At 37.0% G+C, this 20367-nt stretch overlaps 1 protein-coding gene across 1 annotated transcript in view; it reads right to left on the bottom strand.

Moving 5' to 3' along the window:
* PCDH15 (protocadherin related 15) overlaps positions 1-20367 on the bottom strand; it is a 945519-nt gene that overhangs the window by 352221 nt on the left and 572931 nt on the right. Inside the window, exons 15-16 of the mRNA XM_075216373.1 lie at positions 3906-4099; positions 2293-2425 (exon numbers count right to left, since the gene is read on the bottom strand). Of these exons, the coding sequence (XP_075072474.1) occupies positions 2293-2425; positions 3906-4099 (327 nt within the window). The remainder of the gene's footprint in view (positions 1-2292; positions 2426-3905; positions 4100-20367) is intronic.

Below are 20367 nucleotides of genomic sequence, written 5' to 3'. Positions count from 1 at the left end.
TTAATTCTGGCTGCATAGGAGGTCTTTTCAACTCACAGATGACAAATGCCTCCTGGGTCTACACTAAACAGAAGATGACAAATGTGTGAATATGAATATTGGTTAAAGACATCAAGTCTTGGGCCATAAAGCTGTACCTTTCTCACATGATAAAATTTGTAAGAACCTCTCCCATACAGACCGTTTTGACATTACCCAATGAGTAGTCTGGCTAACCTACATAAGCAAGAACTGAACAATGGAGGATTGTTACTGTTGATGGCAACTGAAAGTTTATTGCTCTTGTTTTAAAAGATTCCCAATGCCAAGTATTGACTGTACCGAGTAAAGCTTCAAAATATACTTTTACTATCATATTTAGTTTTTCAGATCATTTCCCAAAGGAGCAGTTACAAAAAGCCTCACATGTCAATAGATGAATAATTGCTAATTATTCTTACCATAAGATGTGCTTTTTCCCTTTATGAATAATAGCTAGAGCACATAATGTATTGTAAATTCAACCGAAACATTTAAAATTCCTTTCTTAGCATTAAGATAATTAGGGCATTCTATATGGAGATGCATCTAAAAATAGGGTTATTCAGAGTTATGTGTAATTAAACTAACAAATATGTAAGTCTACTTTTATAGTAGAGAATTTCAGTGCAGTAAAAGGACTACCCTGTCTTTAAACTCTTATGCATGACAAAATAAAACTTACAATGTGTGACATGTCATAATTAACATGTACTTCCAAACAATCTGCTGAAGTTTTGCTTAACTTATTAAATATTAAAATTGCTGTCACAGAAAGTCATGTCTATGCCATTCCTTTAATACATAGTTGTACTATTGACAAGCTATGATATTGCCATGATATTGCTCCCCTTCCCCTACAGAATCCCTTACAAGCTCCTCACTCTGACTTACAAGGCCCTCGCCAACTCCACTGCTCCCTACATCTCTAACCTTATCTCTATTCACACTCCCTCCCGCTCACTGCGATCGTCCAACGATCGTCGCCTCTCTTCCCCTCTGATTACCTCCTCTCACGCACGTATTCAAGACTTCTCCCGCGCCGCTCCCCTCCATTGGAACAAGCTCCCCCGCTCCATCAGAACTTCCCCTAATCTGTCCTCTTTCAAACGAACATTAAAAACCCACCTTTTCCTTAAAGCCTTCCAGTCTCATGCCTAAACTCCCACCGGTCGGCTACCTCTCTTTCTCATCCCTTCTTCCCTTCTCCCCCTTCCTCGACTCCGTCTCTGTTTCTCCCGTCTCTCCGTCTCATCCATGTGTCTGTCTGTCTTCCCCTCCCTTTAGATTGTTCGCTACTTTGAGCAGGGCTCTCCTACCTTCTGTTTCCATCACTTTTAACTGCGCTCTCCAGCTACTCAGCTCACCTCCTCTCAGTCCCTTTGCCCTCTGTCTCCTCTCGCTTCTCTCCGCTCCCCTCAGTGACTCTCAACCTGTCATCCGTGCCCACCTTCTTGGGCCATAGTTACCTGCCTATACTCACTTTTCCCCTCCTTCCCTCTCTTTCATGCTGTGCCTGAGCCCCCAGAGTTATAGTGCTTACTGTTACTTGTACTGTGCTGTTTCACCTTGTACTGTGCCATTGTTTGTCCTTGTACGGCGCTACGGATATTTTGTGGCGCCCTATAAATAAAAATTAATAATAATAATAATAATAATAATTGCCACTGTATAGCAGCAAGAAGGTGTTTGCCCTTCTTCCTAAAGAACAATGACAGCTTGATGGCTTTGTTTATTTACTGCTTTAATGTTATTTGCTTATGTCTCTACCAGAATGCCTAAGAAAAAGTTGAAAGTAATAATTTACATATCATCTTATTAGAAGTTTGGATGATCAAATGGTTTTGTCTTGTTTTAATATTCATTGTGAGGAATATAGTTTCTATAGCTTTGTAACCCTAAATCATTGGTGAGCATGTTAGAAATTTGAACCCTTGGTTACAATATCGAATTTTAGCTTTACCTTTAAAGATTATTCTATTAAAACAAGTTCTGTGTACACATTCTGCAGAAGATAAAAATACTCCCACGTCTCAGATATTCCTCATTCAAGAATAAAACTAATGGATATAAAGTTCCTAAATTGATTTATATTGTTTGCTTTAGCTTTTGACTTGAAACAACTCTAATTGTCTAGTAGGTTATTTAACTGTAAAAATGCAAACACTACTATTCATAAACATTACAATACACATTTGAAACCAAGGTTGAGATAGCTTTATACTGTGTGAAAGATACAGAAAAAAGAAAGAATGATGACAGTAAAGACAATACCTGTAGATTTAAAAGAACAGCTCCTATACGCATAGCCTCACTGACTTCAAGGCTGTACATCAGCTGTGCAAAGCGTGGAGGGCTCTGGTTGTTTGGTGGGAGAACCTCAATGTAAACAGTAGTGATGGAACTTCTGAAATTAACAGGAAACAGGGTAATGTGATTTAAAACATATTTGAAGACATAATACATACCTTTCTTCAGAATAATGTAATTATATGCTTATAATAGCAATAAACCAGGCTAAGAAATATTTGTCACCCGTTTAGTATACTACTCCCATATAACCACAAGGTGAAATTACTCACAGCAATCCCCATGCATAAAAGCAAACTAAGAGACATTAGTATAGATAACAAAACATCCGTTTTCAAGGAGCTTTCAGGGTCGGTGGAAGCACTCTGTTTGCCCTCGGAAGCTCATCTCCTTCCATTCAAATCTAAAGTCTTCACAAATGTATCTTTTAGTTATTTGTTCTGCAGGCACGAAGCTCAACAATAGAAAAGCTCCAGTTTTTCGCAATTCGATTATCAAATCGGTTCAGCAAATTGGTTCTAAAATTCATTGGAATTTCTCAAATTTTAGAACAGGTTAAAATAAGCAGTATTCATCGTTCATTTTAAAAATGTTTGAGTTTTAAAATTTGTTTTTGTAATTTCTTTTCAAACAAGAACTTCAAACACGATCATCGAACAACAAATACAAAAACTGCACACATAAGCTGTCAATTTCATACTGCAAGTTTGATTCAGGGTTAAAAGTCGATTGTACTTTGAATATGTTTGGGGTTGTTGAACCAGTGAAATTTGAGAGAATCTCTAAATGGTTCGAAGGTTTCAAGCATCTCTACCCAATAATATTTGTGAAATATTCCATGAGAACAATGCTGGATTCACCTTACAGCTTAGAGTACAACCAAAGTGCTCTAAAATTAAAGAGTCATGGTTGGGAATTTATTACTAATACATGATGAAATAAGTCTTTCAAGTAATAAACGAACATAGTTATAGTGTGCTGGTCTGCATAACAGTCCTTTTATATATCTTCAAGAAATTATGTATTCTTATATTATGTGGACAATATAAGTTTCTTAAAAAAATAAAAATCATGATGTCATCGAAAAAACCAAAAGCATGATTGGATAAATGGAATCTTCATGTGTTGCTCTTGGAACCCTTAAGAACTTCACTCATAACTCTTAGTACTTGTTGGAGTTGACTTAAAAGTTGATTAAATTCAGTCTTTTTTTTAACTGTGATGCACTGATCGCCTGACCTGCCATATCAGACAACAATTCCATCTGCTCATCCTCTAGGTACTTACTAGTCCACGTATATAATGCTTGCACTAAGAGAAATTCTTTGACAATACCTTTTCGTGATTCAGACAAGTGGGCCTAATATACAAGAAAGCTGGGACTGTTGGAGGCTTCATTAACCTTTCAAATCGGGTGAATGGTGCACCACAGATGAATAAAACACAGGATTTAATCTTAACATAGTAAGCTTCATCTAATACAAGATTTTGGCTGGAGTTCTATAAAATGCTACCGACTGTTATCATAGACAAGTTTATAAAGCATAATAATTTCTAAGTGTTATTTTGATACATACCTTCTTTGTGCTAGAGGAGCACTGTCAGATGCCTTCACAGTAAGAGCAAAGGAGTCCCCCACCGTCAGCGTGACCCCTGGAGCAACAGTGATTACACCCGTTTTGCTGATAATGACAAACTGCCCCTGAGCCCCAGCTAGGATTTCATATGTGATTTGACCATTAAGTCCTTCATCTGCATCGACAGCTGTGAGCTAGAGATAAAAGAACAAGAAAAAAACGTTTTATTCCCCTGATTCCATTATTTATCTCTTTTTTTTTACTGTGCTGTAAATTGAACTTTATGATGTTAAGATTAAAAGCAACTGCTTCCTTTAGTGCAAAAAAAATCCATGTATTTAAAAAACTTAATGACACGCTCTGGCTCAAAAACTCATTTTGATCTTCCTGTACAAATAACAATAAAGCATGCATTGTAATTGCAATTTATATTGCTGAACATTTCTCTTCCTGAAATAGCATCCACTGAATTTATTTGAGAACACTTCGATACATTTTTATTTTACAAACTTAAGTTGCTTATTAGAATGGTGTGTGCAATTTGTGGAACCATTGGGCAGATCTTCTGTTTTAACATATGATGTACTGAAAAAGGTGCAACTGTTATTATCTAAGTAAGGTTTGGGTTGTCAAGTCTATTTCCTAAAATAATTATTATAATAGCATTCAGTTTGATTTTCCCATAATATACTTGTAAGTTTGAACACCCTTATCCTATTTAAAAGAACTTTTATATTTTTTATTAGTTGATTATTATTAGTTGATTATTTTTTATCACTTGATTCATATGACTTTTATGTTAAACCAAAAATCACTTTGAGAAAAACAGAACATCGCATAACCTAAGAAAGCACATAAATAACATAGAAAGCTTTATTCTCAAAATGTATATGAATGACAGCCAATCCTCTACAAAAGCCTAAGTGGTGCACTTAGGGGTGAGATCCAAAATTGCTTCTGAAGCACATATCTACTAATGCTGATTTTGATAGACTCCATAATATCAGTGATGTGCATATAATTTTGGCAACAGCGATCATCTAGGATTTCTCGCTCATTTATTATCCCTTTTTATTTGCCACCCTATGTTGTGGAGTTATTGTTAACCCGCTATAGTATCAAAATGCAACACTGAAATTATATCTTCTGCTTCATGAATTTGATTTGCCATATCAGAAATAATTTTATTCAGACTTTCGATATTTGTGGATTAAATTCACCCTTTTATCAAAGCGGGGCTTGAACATTTTTCCCACCTTCTCGGCAATGTGATTGTAGTCAATCCATATACCATCTGATGCTTGGTTTCATTTCTTCCTCTCTCCCCCACTGCCATCTTGAGCCCATTCCCTGCTTATTGTTACATGGGTTCTCTTTACCTTTCTAATTGCTGCCACTTTCCATATGTAGCAGAGCCGCCTTCTGTGTTTTTAAAGTGAGTTTTTGGCAGCATTTGATGTCGGGAGCGGGGCAGTCTTGGATTGGGGTCAGCTACTGTTCAGGAAGTGTCATGACCTGAGATGCCACTTACCACAAGTCCTGTATTTTTTTTTCCTTTGCTTATAGAAGAATTCCATTATTAACTAAGATGACATGAGCTAAGGACATATAATCTACATAAATTATTATGCTGTACTCTATTAACTCCAATAATTTATGGAAATTAGATACTGGTATTGGATCTTTTTATTGTAGCACCTTGGGAGTTTCGGGAAAGGTGGTTTTCAGTCATTTCAAAACATACCTGTACTATATTTTGTTTAAAATGTACCCATACTGACCTAGGCATTCTGCATCTCATAAAATTTCGTAGTAAAACTTTTCACAGTAACTGCATATGAAGAAGCACTTGGTGCTCATGTCTGTGTATATAATAAAACCATGGAAATTGTACAATTTTTTACTTTATCGTATTTATAGCTTTTAAAACTTTCTGAGTAACAGGATCCCATACCTATACATGCAATGCATAGTCACATACATAGTTATGTAGGGTTTGAGTCATTAAGGAGAGCAAAGCATAAAAAAGAAGTAACTTTGCACCTGGGCAATACCATGTTGCATTGGAGAGGGAGGTACATTTAAAATGTGGGGACATCTTCTTCCAAATAATCTCCCCCCCCACACAATTCCATATAACATTGACCATCTCACTACCTAATAATGCTCCCTTGCAGACCTGATAGCGCTCCCTCCTGAAGGAGTACATGCTTTTCTTAGTATACCTCATGAGACAACCATTCCCCTTTCCCCCTTGCCTACCCTACACCCCTTCAATGTCCACTACCTTACCCTTCCGTCTCTTACCCATTATTAACTTGTTATACTGTAATACATATTACTGTTGTGTGAGTGACATTGCTGGATATTTGCTCTGTGATTGTCTCAATCAAGATTCTTGTTGTTTTCTGTATATGTCATTCATACTTTATTATGCAATAAAATTTTGAGTTAAAATGTGGGGACAGATTTATAGTTGGTGTAGGGCATGTCCTAGATCAACTTTAAATTTCAGTGTAAAAATAAAGCTATCAAGTATTTGGGTGCTAGATGAAAAAACAATCAGTATTTAGCTTATGTGTAAAATAAAAAACTAATTTGCACCCCTTGCATTGTAACATGGTTTGTCCCGGAGAACATTTGCTCTTATTTATTTACCTTACTCTCCTTAATGACTAATGGTAAGGACAAATAAATCCCTAAATGTTAAGCTTGTTTAACTCCTATAGCAGTTGATCCTGAGAAAGGTAAAATAAAAACAAAAAACATAGTGAGGGAGCGGTAAATTTGACCTCATCCTTCCTAACACCATAAATAGTAATCGGATGAAATCTATGGATCAGTCAGTTCCTCAGTAGTGTTCTATTTAACAAGCAATGCCATTTATTGTCAGGGAAGGAACCCAATCTGGTGGTAAACCTTCCCTGATTACTTCCTTGGTATGGATTCATCAAAATTACCAATTTTAGAGTGTTCCACCCCTACAAACAATTACCTGTACATTTTCTTTGATTAAAAAGTACAGAACAAGTGTATTATTTTACCACCACAATTTACAATGTGTGTGGGTGCTGAAGGATAGTGAATGCATTGTACACAACTGCAAGACAGGTTCTACTAAGATAATACTACCCACAACAAAAAAAAACACAGAGTTTTCAGTGGAGTTCAATGAGTTAATATTAGAATTGTTTTTTTTACTCACTATGGTCACACTGTTTCATTAATCACAAAAAAGGAAAAGAAAGGGAAAATGTGCATATCTGGGGCACTCAATGATTACTTATGATGTAATAAAATCACAATCTTTATTGATATATATTAAAATATGAAAGCACAATCCTAGACATTCAGGATCTCATATAATTCATATTACTAGCAATGACATATAGCAAAATATTAAAATATGTTTAATATAGTTGATCAGATGAATGGTTTTTAATTCTGTTAAAATGGTCACTGTTGTAAAGTTTTATATTAATTTCATCTCATGATATATTCATATTTATTGGTTGATTGCTCTTAATATCCAAATCTGAATTAACCGTTTATGTGACACTTATTAATAAAGATAATTTATTTTTCAAAAAGTGTCTTCTTTTTATTGACTTGATTCCTTATTAATTCAACTTTGAACTGAGCATATGTGTGGGTAGGCTTAATGACTCATTTGGAAGAAATTAAACTGTTGTAGTTTGACATACAATCCTCTGTAATTGTCAGTCAGTTGTTTACCATGCAACTAGGCATATAAATATAATTAACTCAGTGACATGGATGTAAGGGATTTCATGTGTATAACACTCAGCTAGCTAAGTTTATATCTTAATTATTTGTTTAATCCCTTTAAATACTGGATTGACACTAGATTCATTCATTCTTAGAATGGTTTATAAACCCAATCCTTAAGTAAGGCTAAATCCTTGAAATCTTATATCTTAATTAATTGGTTGAACTCTATAAATGTTGAATCTATAGGTATCTAAAAAATCCAGAGACTTAAACATATTGGTACATGCTATATAATTAGGAACATCAAATAGGCAGCTTGATAGCTGAAGTGAATGTGAAGGTATGTTTCAATAAGAACCTTCACTATTGTCCCTGCATATTATTCTGCAACCTGATAACACCGTCACATATTCACTACCTATTCATACACTTGCAGCTCCTCTTCATTCATTCTTAGTATGGTTTGTAAGCAGAGTTCTTTTTTTCATTTTTAAAGGTCATAGAGAAACGCGTGTCCACGGTACGCCGCGTTCGCTGTTCAATGCTCTCAAAATTTTAATTATCCAGCTTATACTTTATTGACACCATAGTTTAGTCTAAGGGTTTAGCCTTACCTAAGGACTGGGCTTGCAAACCATACTAAAAATAAATGAAGAGGAGCTGCATATGTATGAATGGGTAGTGAATATGTGAAGATGCATTCAGGTGGCAGTATTATATGCAGGGACAATAGTGATGGTTCTTATTGAAATATACCCTCACATTCACTTCAGCTATCAAGCAGTTATATTTTCTGCCTATTTGATGTTCCTAATTATATAGCATGTGCCAATATACTTAAGTCTCTGGATTTTTGAGATACCTATAGATTCAGCATTTAGAGAGATCAAACAATTAATTAAGATATAAGATTTCAAGGATTTAGCTTTACTTAAGGATTGGGTTTATAAACCATTCTTAAGCTGGGTACACACTACAGAGATTTCGACCAACTTTTTATGCCGAGCGATTTTACATGTGATCGATGGTCCGATCGCTTGGTCCATGGATTGCATACACACTAGCCTTGTTTAGGACGATAAAGGGAAGAGCGGATGTCCCTTTAGCGACTTTTTACAGCCATGTTGACGTGAGCAATGATTTTAATTTTGTACTCACTGCAGCGACATTTGCGGGAAATGTAACAAGATACCAAAGACATTAGCATAAAGGGACAGAGCTTTCGCTATAGTTAACACCAAAAGCTGCATAAAATGAGAAGGCAACACTGTCTCTTCATTCATTTCTATAAAATAGAAGTTTAGTAATATACATTAAATTTAGAAAAACATTTAACTGCTAAAGTGCAATGCAATGAGTATTCCCTAATAATAAAATCCCTTTGTATGTAATGGAATGCTCCATTCTCAGCGTGCATCATCGCTGATTGGTCCACAGCAGAAACGAATGCCCATGTCTGAGTGTATAAAATGACCGATGAACCTGCTTGGCGCCGAGGAGCGTCAGAAGATGGCGAGTGAGAAAGTGTCAGTGGGTGTTAAGGTTGAGGAGAAGGTGTCAGTGGGGGTTGCGGGTGAGGAGAAGGTGTCAGTGGGGGTTGCAGCTATGGAGACAGAGATGGAGATAGAGTCAGAGATGGTGCTGGAAGGGCCAAAAAATGTTGGAAAAGTTAAGGTGGGGGATGGGGATACTCAAGAAGAGCAAAGAGCAAATCCAATGAGCCCAAGAGAGGTGGAGATGATGGTCAAAGTACTGGACCAGGACGACAACGACATTAAAAAAGGTCAGTAGCATGTGTAGTCTACCTGCTAGAAGGACTTTATTTCATTCTAGTTTTACACGAAGCAATGTAAACTAATTTGTAACCTAATTTTTTTATGTCAGAACGAAGAATTAACGGTGAGAAGGCCTGTTTAGATACCACTGATACCACTAATGTTACACCTGTTAGCAAACAAGAAAAAATTGAAAAAGAAAAATATACTAAAGAAGTTCTACACGAAGGTATTTCAGTGAACATGTGTAGACAACTAAATGCTTTGGGCACATACCTGTACCGTTATAATAACCAAAATGGCGCCTGTTTTCCAGAATGTATGGAGGTTAAGCCCGTTATTATTGCAATTTCGCCACAGGGACCAAAATATAAACTGATCTCGAGCAGTGTGAAAGGTAAGAAAATGAGAGTATTTTCGTTGAATATAAATTACAGAAATAGAAGTTAAATGGTAAACATTTTTTTATTTCCTTGTATCGTAGATAAAGAAATCAAAGGGAATAGAAACCCAAGTGACATCAACACCTGTTCTGCCACAAACCAGTAGCACCTTTAAAAATACTAAATACTCTGCGCTCTGATTGGTTTGGGCACGCTCACGTCTCATGCGGATCTTTCAGACAGCTGTGTGTGTAAAAAATTTTGTACCTTTTTCCTGCAATAAAAATGTTGCTTGAACACTGTGTTTATTCTGGGTACTTCACAATTATAAGTTAATAAAGGTTAATATAACTTTAATAGGTTATAAAGGTATAAGTGTATAAAGAGTAAATATGAATAAATTGCCGACATAGACTCAAAGGGTAATAACACACGTGCTTTATACAAGTGTAATGGTCTGCAGCCAGATAGGTGCAATATACATCGATACAAAACACAATTCAATGATGTGCGGATTCCGCACCACGTGGGAATGGGACAGACATCAAAAAATTTACATACACACGCCCCCCAGGTCGAGGAAGTATCAGAGGATTGTCCTGGATCGGTCTGAAGTTTATACACACTACACAGTGGAAACGAGATTGGAACGAAAATATTAAACGGTACGACCAACCAAACAAGGCGACAATCGTCCATTTGGGCAGACTTTCGACCATCGTGTCACTGCACACACTGACCCGACTTTTGAACGAGCGGTCGTATGTCGGCTGATTGAGCCAATTATTGGACGAAAACCGTGTAGTGTGTACCCAGCTTAAGAATGAATGAATCCAGTATCAATCCAGTATTTAAAGGGATTAAACAAATTATTAAAATATAAACTTAGCTTGCTAAGTGTTATACTCATGAAATCCCTTACATCCGTATCACTGAGTTCATAATATTTATATGCCTAGTTGCAAGGCATACAACTGGCTGACAATTACAGAGGATTGTATGTCAAACTGCAACAGATAATTTCTTCCACGTGAGTCATTAAGCCTACCCACACATCTGCTCAGTTCAAAGTTGAATTAATAAGGAATCAAGTCAATAAAAGGAAGACACTTTTTGAAAAATAAATCATCTTTATTAATTAGTGTCACATAAGTGGTTAATTGAGATTTAGATATTAAGAGCAATCAACCAGTAAATATGAATATATCAAGAGATGAAAATATTATAAAATGTTACAACAGTGACGTGGTCTGGCAGTATATTACTACAACTTTATCAGAGTTAAAAACCATTCATCTGATCAACTCTATTAAACACACTTTTTTTTTAAACACCAATAATGTTTATTGAAAAAAAAAATTCAAAAATTTTGGGGTACAGATAAAAAAGGAAGAAAGCAGGGCGTTGGGAGGGGGGGGGGAGTAGTTGCTAAAAGAGTTTTACAGCATGTAAATATCCATAGTATACACAGTTGGAAAACACAAGTCAATGCAGAGTATATATAAAAAGAAACATTTCAATGCAGATTGTAGTAGCCTAAACCTTTATGAGGAAATTATTGGGGTTCATTAGTTCTCACGGGCGGAGACAGGCAAAGGTGAAAGAGTGGGAGAAGGGTCCCTTCTATTTGCACCTGCTTCCTCTGTGATATACACATGCCTTTTAAATCACTTCATGATAGGGGCTGAAGCAGAGGTGGAATAGGGCATATCTATTGTCTCCATTTCAAAGCTGTGCTGGACTTTAGAGATGATTCTGGACAAGGTAAGGGGATAGGTTGCTTTCCAGTTTTGAGCTATGGCAGATCTAGCTGCTATCAAGATATGACCTAGGAGATAATGATCTTGCATAGAGACAGGGATAGGATAAAGATGGAGCAGTGCTACAGCCGGATCTGAGTCTACTGGTCCTCCCAGGACTAGGGATATGAGGTTAAACACCTATTGCCAAAGTGGTTGTATCAGCAAACATGTCCAAAAGGCATTAAATATAGCTGATACATTGACGCCAACAAAGTTTTGTTTGGGAGGGCCAGACGAGATGGTGATTGGTCGGGATGAAATAGAGTCCGTTGACTAATTTAACATGCATTTCGGTGTGGTTAACACACTTAGACATGCGATGTAAGGTGGTATACATAGTCTCTGTTTGGAACTCCTAAGCCAGCACAATTAACTCGGAGTCTACTCTGAAAGCCTGGTGTTCGCTGGAGCCCCTAGTGGTGGGGACAGACTCGGCCGCAGGCTGACAGAGGGTCGAGAATCGTATACTGACTTAAGGAGAACCCAGGAGTGGAGTGATTGGCGGATAGCAGTGTGGGGTTCTGGCAGAGAAAACCAAGGTCAGAGGTTTACAAGCACAGGTTTGGAAATCCAGAGACAAGCGAAAGGTCAGGAGCACTGGCGGAGGAGCAGAATCCGGATTTCAGGCAAGTGGTCAGGGTCAGAAGCGTAGGTTCAAAGGTCCAGGAACAAGCAAAGGTCATACACGTGAAGTCAGTCAAAGGTATAAACACCAAGCAAAGAGTGAACAAGCAGGCAGCAGAAGTGAGAACAGGACGCTATAACTGGCAATGAGGCTCAGTCCTCATTGCCTTAAATAGTCCAAGTAGCCAATCAGGGAAGAGCCCTTAGAAGTGTCCAGAGGCGTGACCTAACAGATAATGTACCTGGTGGCCAATAGTGATGCAGTGTTCAGCTGCATAATAAACATACCACCCAAAGACACTGCCTCCTGAGCATCTAGAAAGCCATGATTGGCTACCACCTAAGTAACCCTGTGCTCGCACACCCGCCTATTGGCCAGCTGGCCGGGCGCCGCACCAGGGAGCCTGTAGCGTCCGGGTTGTTGCCCAGGCAACCGGGACGTGGAAACCGGAAGTGACGTCCCGGTTGCCGTAGCAACTGCCGGGACATCATCAGAGGACACAGGAGAGTCGCGGCGGTGCCCGCGGCCGCCGCGATCTCTAGCAGTCTCCCACTGCTGGACGGAGAGGGTAAAGTTGAGGTCTGTTTTCCAGCATACTTGAGAGGGGGTCTTAGATGACTGCATAAGAGATTCGAGAAATTGATACCAAAAGGTATTCCCTCCCCTATTGGAACCCTTTGTCAGTCTGTCCTGCACCTGGTTCGGAGGTAAAGACAGAGAGTAAAGGAGTTTAGAGGCTGAGCCTACCCATGACGAATTTGAGCATATTTAAACATATCTTAATTTGGGATATCGAAACGTTCCTGAATGAAGGCAAATGGGAGGAAGAGGTCTTGAGCACATAAAACTTTGAGAGAGGTCAGACCCTTAGAAAGTCAGGTAGTGAGGACGAGCTCTGGGATGAGTTTAGAGAGGGCCTAAAGGGACATGTTATGAGAGTGGAGCAAGAACAGTCAGCTGATTAATCCATCCAAAATCTGCAGGGCATCCAAAATGTAGAGGAAGAGGGGGATTAGTGGACGAACACTCCTAGAGGTCCACAGCAAGTCTACTACATGATAAGTCGGGCAGGAGCCCCATTCCAAGTCCACCCATGGTTTAATGTTAGAAGAGAGGAACCAATCCCTAAGGTATGTTAGCAGGCATGCCTCTTGTTAGAGGATTAGATTAGGTAGTGTTAGCCTCCTTATCTCTTAGAGAGGGACAGGCATTGATAGGCCAGGAGGGGGCGTTTCTGTTTCCAGACAAAGGTTATAACTTGTGAAGAAGCAGTGGCGGATCCAGGGGGGGGGGGGCGATCATTGTTATTAATATTAGTGATATGAGATTCTGAATGACTAGGATTGTGCTTTCATATTTAAATAAATATCAAAAAATATTGTGATTTTCCTATATAATAGGTAATCATTGAGCGTCCCAAATATAGACATTTCTCCTTTCTTCTCCTTTTTCTGTGATTAATGTACCAGTATAAAAGCTATTAAGGCTCTTTAATTTCTTAAATAAAAGAGGGGTTTATGATTTACTCAGTGTGGTGTGTTTTGTTTTTGTATGGCCACTCAGCTTGCCAGGTGGGAATTTCATTAGGTATCCACACCCATTCTGCTGGCTTAAGACATGCCAGTTAATTAAAAGGGAGCAGTGTAGTCTGGGACTGTTATCGTGGACTCTGGCTGATGCAGCAAACAGCACATCCAAGGGAATTACAGTGTGATGTAAACACAACAAAATCCACCCCTAAAAGTATGTCTTTAATTTTGGGTTTCATTTTTCTCTACGTTTGAAGGGTAGATGTACTAAAACTTCTAAAAAGAAAGGTGGAGGTGTTGGCCATAGCAACCAATAGGATTCTAGCAATCATTTATGTACTACTTCCTAGAAAATGGTAGCTAAAATCTTATTGGTTACTATGGGCAACAACTCCAATTTTCATTTTTAGAAGGTTTAGTAAATCTACTCTGGGAGTTTTTCTATTGAATACTCAACTATTTTGCTAAAAATATAGCATGTTATTAAATTATGACTATTTGAATATATATGAATTATGTGTAAAAACAACATGATTAATAACTAACAAATTTGTAGTACAAAATGCAGGAACATCTTTATGCAATGTATTATTATTTATATACAAAAAAAACATTATTATAGAACTTCAATCAGTAGTAAATCTAACCTGTGGTCATTGCTATTACCCTTTATATATTCTAATAGTATAGGTCACAGACATGCTTAGATGTATAATTTTGCATTGGATTATGTTGAACTAAAAATGCAACATGAAAATATTTACTTTGAAGTAAAATTAATAAGCGCTGGATGCTAAATATATTTTTAAATACTTAATAAAAATACAAATAAGTTAGTGTCGTGGAATGATATTGAATATTATGCTTTATTAAAAATGAAAGCTGACCAGAAGGTTCACAAGTCCATACTTTATACTACAGAGAGTATACATAATATCTGTTTGGAATCTCTGCTTAGATTTTAAATGCACGTTAGATATACTGCAGTGGAGTAAAGGAGGACACTCTGCTACACACTTGAATGCACACACTTGAAATTCAATAGAATTTCAATAGAGCAGTCATCAATTGCCTTATTCATGATTTATGGGTATAAATAATTGTGCATACGATTCAAGGCAGGCTATAGCTGCATATTTGCATTTAAACATATTTTATTATATTTGAGGATGCATCTACAGAATAACACCACAATTCCCAAAGCGTAGAAACTGTCCTAATATGTCCCGTAGGACAGTAAATAGAAAACTAAAACAAGCTTTGTATAACTAATGTGGAATTTATTTGTGCGTCTATTTATGCATGCTATGCATATATTAAAAATGTGATCTGACAAAAACATTGAGCTCCTGCCTGCCAGCTAGGTTGTTTTACACATAATAGGGCATGAATCCTAACATGCATGGAACCAATGAGAGTACTAGTCCAATGGGATATTCCATAAATTGGATCACATGCTCCAATTATGTATGCAAACATTATCTGACTACACCAACTGTGCAATAAGGTATTTTTCTCTGTGATAATTCCCATTATACTATACCTTCTCCATTTTAAATATCAACCACAATATGGATTAAACCACTCAGATATTCATACATACTTTAGCAAATTATAGAATATAAAGTGTATAACCTACTCCCTTCATAGTACTGCCTTGGTAATAGAAATCAACAATGTTTCATCCATCCATTGACACATAATATCCAGGTCAAAAGCACAAAAAATCTTTTTAGACAAGAAAAAAAGTATTTTACTTTTAGCAGGTTTGATGTAAGTGAAAAAAAATCCTCTATAATACAGCAGGTATGATCTTCCCTCTGATTTACAAATTAAAGTAGCAACAAATTAATTTTAAAATATACCCACAAAATTATATAGGCATTATCAAGGAAGACAGTACTATCATATTCAGAGGTCAAACCATAATCAGCCAATTGTCATCATCACCAATGTGTATATGCACCAGCTCTCAGGCACCCGCAAGTGATATGGCTACTTACAGGCATATCTCCGTCTCCATGTGGGTCTGCCCCAGTTGCAAATATGCCAACACACGATTACTGTACTTGGACTGCGTTTGTCTGCCCTTACTCTCCCCCATTCTGCCTCTCGGAGCATTAGGAGGACCAAGTGTATGACGTCGACAAATCTGCACACTGGCATAGGTGTGCGCCTATTTTGTGGGCTTGCAATACAAAGTCGTGTATTTTACGCTAAACAAATGGGCATATTCCTAACTCAGCATCAACCTCTAAGTGTGCTGCACAGCTGACAAACCTTGAAATATAGCATTTTAATTATCATTTGTTAATAAGTAGTAGGATTTATTATTAACCCATGAACTACTAAAGTAAAAACCTATATTGTGAACTATTTTTAGATTTATCTTCTGAATCATTTTCTTGGACACTTAATATATACTTAATCGTAATACAAATTATTGCTCTAATATTTAAGATATGCAAAAGTGCTTTAATTTAAGCTTTCACGCTGGTTTTCTGGCAGACATAAAGCTAAATGATCAAAGTAAGTGGGACATCTGTCCCATTTGCGGGAGCTAATATTACGTTTTATGTGCTGGTTAAATACTAAATTAGCACATTATATTAAGATCCACTTCATTTTAATGTGTTTTGCCATGTAAACCATTTAAAGATATAAGATGTATTAATGTGAATGATGATAATCTGGCAAAGATTATTTGGCAGTAATTATGCTCTGTGATTAAGTCACTGTATAATATGGCCCAAAATGTAATGAAATAGGGAAAGTATGTTGTATTCACCATCACCAGTTCAGACTCTATTGCCTATTATGATGCTTTGTTAGCAAGGATATTACCCCATCGTATCTTATAAACACACTCAATACTGCAAGATGAGTCCTGGCGTAACTGGTCACAATTGTTAAACTTTACATACAATACTTGCACCGTTTACATTTACACAAATCCTTGTTAATTATGGAAATACAAGTAGACCAGTTCTCCAAATATATCAGAACAAAATCGTCTTAGGGACAGAGTGCTACTTATGAAATTATTTGGGATATGTAGGATATTAAGGGGATAATTAATGCTGTATCTGTATGTGTTATACAGTCTTTATAAACATGTATTATGCATGACTTTGCTACTGTGGCCAAGGATGTATCAAGACATATATTTCTGGGCCACATGGCAAGATTTGGAACAGGCCCTCTGCACTTTTAAACTGGGGAATAAAATAAAGATATAATGGTCCTGATTCACTATGGAAAGTTAAGTAAAAATTTGAGTAAGTTGTCTCCTGGACAAAACCATGTTGCAATGCACAGGGTGCAATTTAGTTTTCTATTTTGCAGATAAGTTAAATACTGTCTGTTTTTTCATGTAGCACACAAATGTCAACTTTAAATTTCAGGAGCATATTCAATTAGCTTTCTCGTTCGCGGTAACGCGTGTTACCGTGAAAAGTGGGCAGTGTTGACGGTAATACAGTACCGCAATAGCGCAGATTTTCCTTTGCAACCCTAATCCATGTTATTGTTCAGTGTACAAATAAGCTATCAAGTATTTGTGTCCTACATGAAAAAACAGACAGTATTTAACTAACGTGCAAAATAGAAACCTAACTTGCACCACTTGCATTGTAACATGATTTTGTCCAGGAGACTACTTACTCAATTTTTTACTTAACTTTCCTTAATGAAACAGGCCCAATATGCTTAGCCATATAAGGTACTTAGAATAATATGGTCATTCATATCTGGTGTCAACTAAAGAAAACACAGCCCTATTTGGTACCAAGAATAGTATTGTGAACCACAAGTGGTACAAAGAAAAATATGATTAGCCACTTCCGGTACTAACTAAAGATAATCGAGCCATATCTGGTGGCAAATAGGAAACATTGACATATACTTACTGTGACAATTATTTAGTATATTTAATGACTGATTTTTATTTTCTGTTGCTTTCATGTATGACAATGTATATTGTATGTAACCTTGTTATGTAATCTCCATGTGTACTTTGCTAGATGAACCTATGCAAGTGTCAATAATCTGTTGAAATTAGCCAGACTAGGGAGAGATAGGCATCTCTGAGGAGTTTGAAGCCCCAAAGTTGTAAACCATCTAGCCAAGCAGAACAAGCAGAGGTGAGAATTCAAGGTCCTGTGAACATTCCCTGATCTCAGAACATCCCTAGCTCACTTCGAAAGCCCTGTGACATTTGGGAGATCAATATGTCCTTATTGATAGCTAAACTCAAAAGGGGGGGTGAGAGCTATGTGGAAAATGGTTTAAAATCTTCTGCCTTAGACAATAACATGTGCATTTTTATGAGGGGATCTATCAATGAAATGTTCCATTTTCTCAATTGTGTTCCCTCACACACCAGCTCTCATTAAGTAAGTAGTGACTTTATTTCCTATTTTATTTATGAAACTTATTTGTGCAATTTATTGTATGTCTTGTCATTAATTTTTTTGTAACTAAGCCTTGAAAACATTTTTTGGATTAAAATACATTTCATCTAGTATTTTCTCAGTGATTCTTTGTGAACGTACAAAGCCCAGGGAGGCTCATGCTACATGTTTATGAGATTTAAGTGTGAAACATTAATAAGTGGTTTTGGTGAACGTAAGGACACCATAATAAATCCTTTGTGGTGGCAGAAAAGGTGTATTCATTGCTAAGTGACTAAGGTAACGCCAGTCTCGGCCAGCTGTTTCTGGGACAGGCTGGATGGTCGTGTCACTTCCCGATCCCTACTACCCATGTGAACTCTTTCCTCTTAATGGAGCCGAGTTAAATCCCTGGTCTTTCAATAATCTTTGAACAGAACAGGAATGTAACTGAATGCTATAAACCAATATTAGGCTGACAGCTTCTGTTTCTTCTCTGCTCTGTATTCAAAGTTTTGCAGAAAAGGAAATTAACTTAGTGTTATCAGCTGAAAGGCTGATGATGGATGCAAGTACTGGCAGAAGGGAGAGAAGAAAGATAGTTACTGCCCAGGTACTACCCTGTGTATTACCGTGGCTTGCAGAGCATGAAAGATTTCTCTTTTCATTTTAGCCAGCCAGTTAGACAAATAACAAATTATGTTTCCTTTAAAGAGGGATGTGTTCGCTAATACCCATCTGTGGAACCTCCTAAAGACAATATTACATCACTGTGTGTAAGGATGATTTGACCAATCTCCCAGTATGGCAGTAAGTCTCTAGTTAAAGCATTCCCAGTGGAAATAATAACAGGCTCTGATCCTGGGCCCTCTATGATGCCAAGCCCCATATCAGCCATATGAGCTGCTAACCTACAGTTCCGGCCATGTATTTGGCTGTATGTATGCAATTCAACTAGTAGTTCTGGAAGTATGAATGGCCAATAAGAACACGAAAGACAACATTTTCATTTCTGGTCCATAATTCCAATAGTGGAGATTATTTTTTGACTACTTTGCTTCTGTTGGATAATGATATCCTTTCTCAACTAGTCTTGAATACTTTCTTTTATAATAAGGTTCTTACTGCATTATTTAGAATATAGGTTTCTTCTGTCCGTTCTAGGCCAGGTCATCATAAGTCCAATAAGTTCACTTTTACTATGAATGCCAAAGACAATAGTCTGCCAATCTAAATAATATCTATGTTACTCAGAATTAATAAATGGGTTATGATCATTTTAAATGTCAAGATATAAAACCTATATAATAAAAAATAAACCTGTAGAGAAATAAGGTGAAAGTAACAAAAACAATGCAGAAAGTGAGCTTAAGAATGAATGTGAGTCATAGAACAGGATATCTATCTTAAATAGTGTGATCTCTGTAAGTAATACTTTTAAATAACAAATCAAGGTTAAGGAATCCTATAATCCATGAATATGTATTAGAAAGAGCTTTATGCTGGAGGACAAGCTTAAAAGGAATGAAATATGATACTAGCAAAAGCTTCAGTATAAGTAATCTTACGTCCAACCTCAAAGGAAATGTATGTGTGTCACAGTGTTGATGCAGGTGAGGTGGGCTGTTTCTTGGTAGCGGTGAGCAGTGCAATAGCACTGTGAACCACTTTCTGTGAGGCACTAAGGTACAAAAAATTCAACTTTTTTGCAGCCTAAATGCTAGACCTCTTTTTACATTAAAGCAGCACTGCCAGATTGTGTCAGAAATTACTGAAGCCTGATCCGTGCAGCCATTTTCCTGGGGCTTTATCGTCTGTTTCATAGCACTAGCTGGAAACCATTGGTGCGTGATGCTGTGGAGGGTGTGTGTGAGGGAGGACCGATAATAAGCCACAATCTACTGTCTATATCCATTTTAAAGTGTTGAACTTAAAAAGGTTTGACGATTCTGTATTGCAGAAACAGAGTTACCTCAGGAAAAACATCTGCATAGAGCTCCGGGGAGAGGAAGGATAAAGTGAGTTAAATGTAACAATTAGAAGGCAAGGCAGCTATAAAGTTCATTATTTAGTACTAATATATCATAAAAGTTCATCTTTAATATTGAAATTTAATGATAGTTATGCAGATGTGCTATATATATATCCTATTCTTTGCAACTTACAAAATGTACTTGGTTACTTTTGTAGGATGTTATAGTGGGAAGAATTAGGATAACTGGAAG

Source organism: Mixophyes fleayi, chromosome 6 (assembly GCF_038048845.1).
Source record: "Mixophyes fleayi isolate aMixFle1 chromosome 6, aMixFle1.hap1, whole genome shotgun sequence".
Lineage (NCBI taxonomy): Eukaryota > Metazoa > Chordata > Amphibia > Anura > Limnodynastidae > Mixophyes > Mixophyes fleayi.
Note: the sequence above shows the minus strand (reverse complement) of the source record. Positions and strands in the feature narration are given on the sequence as shown.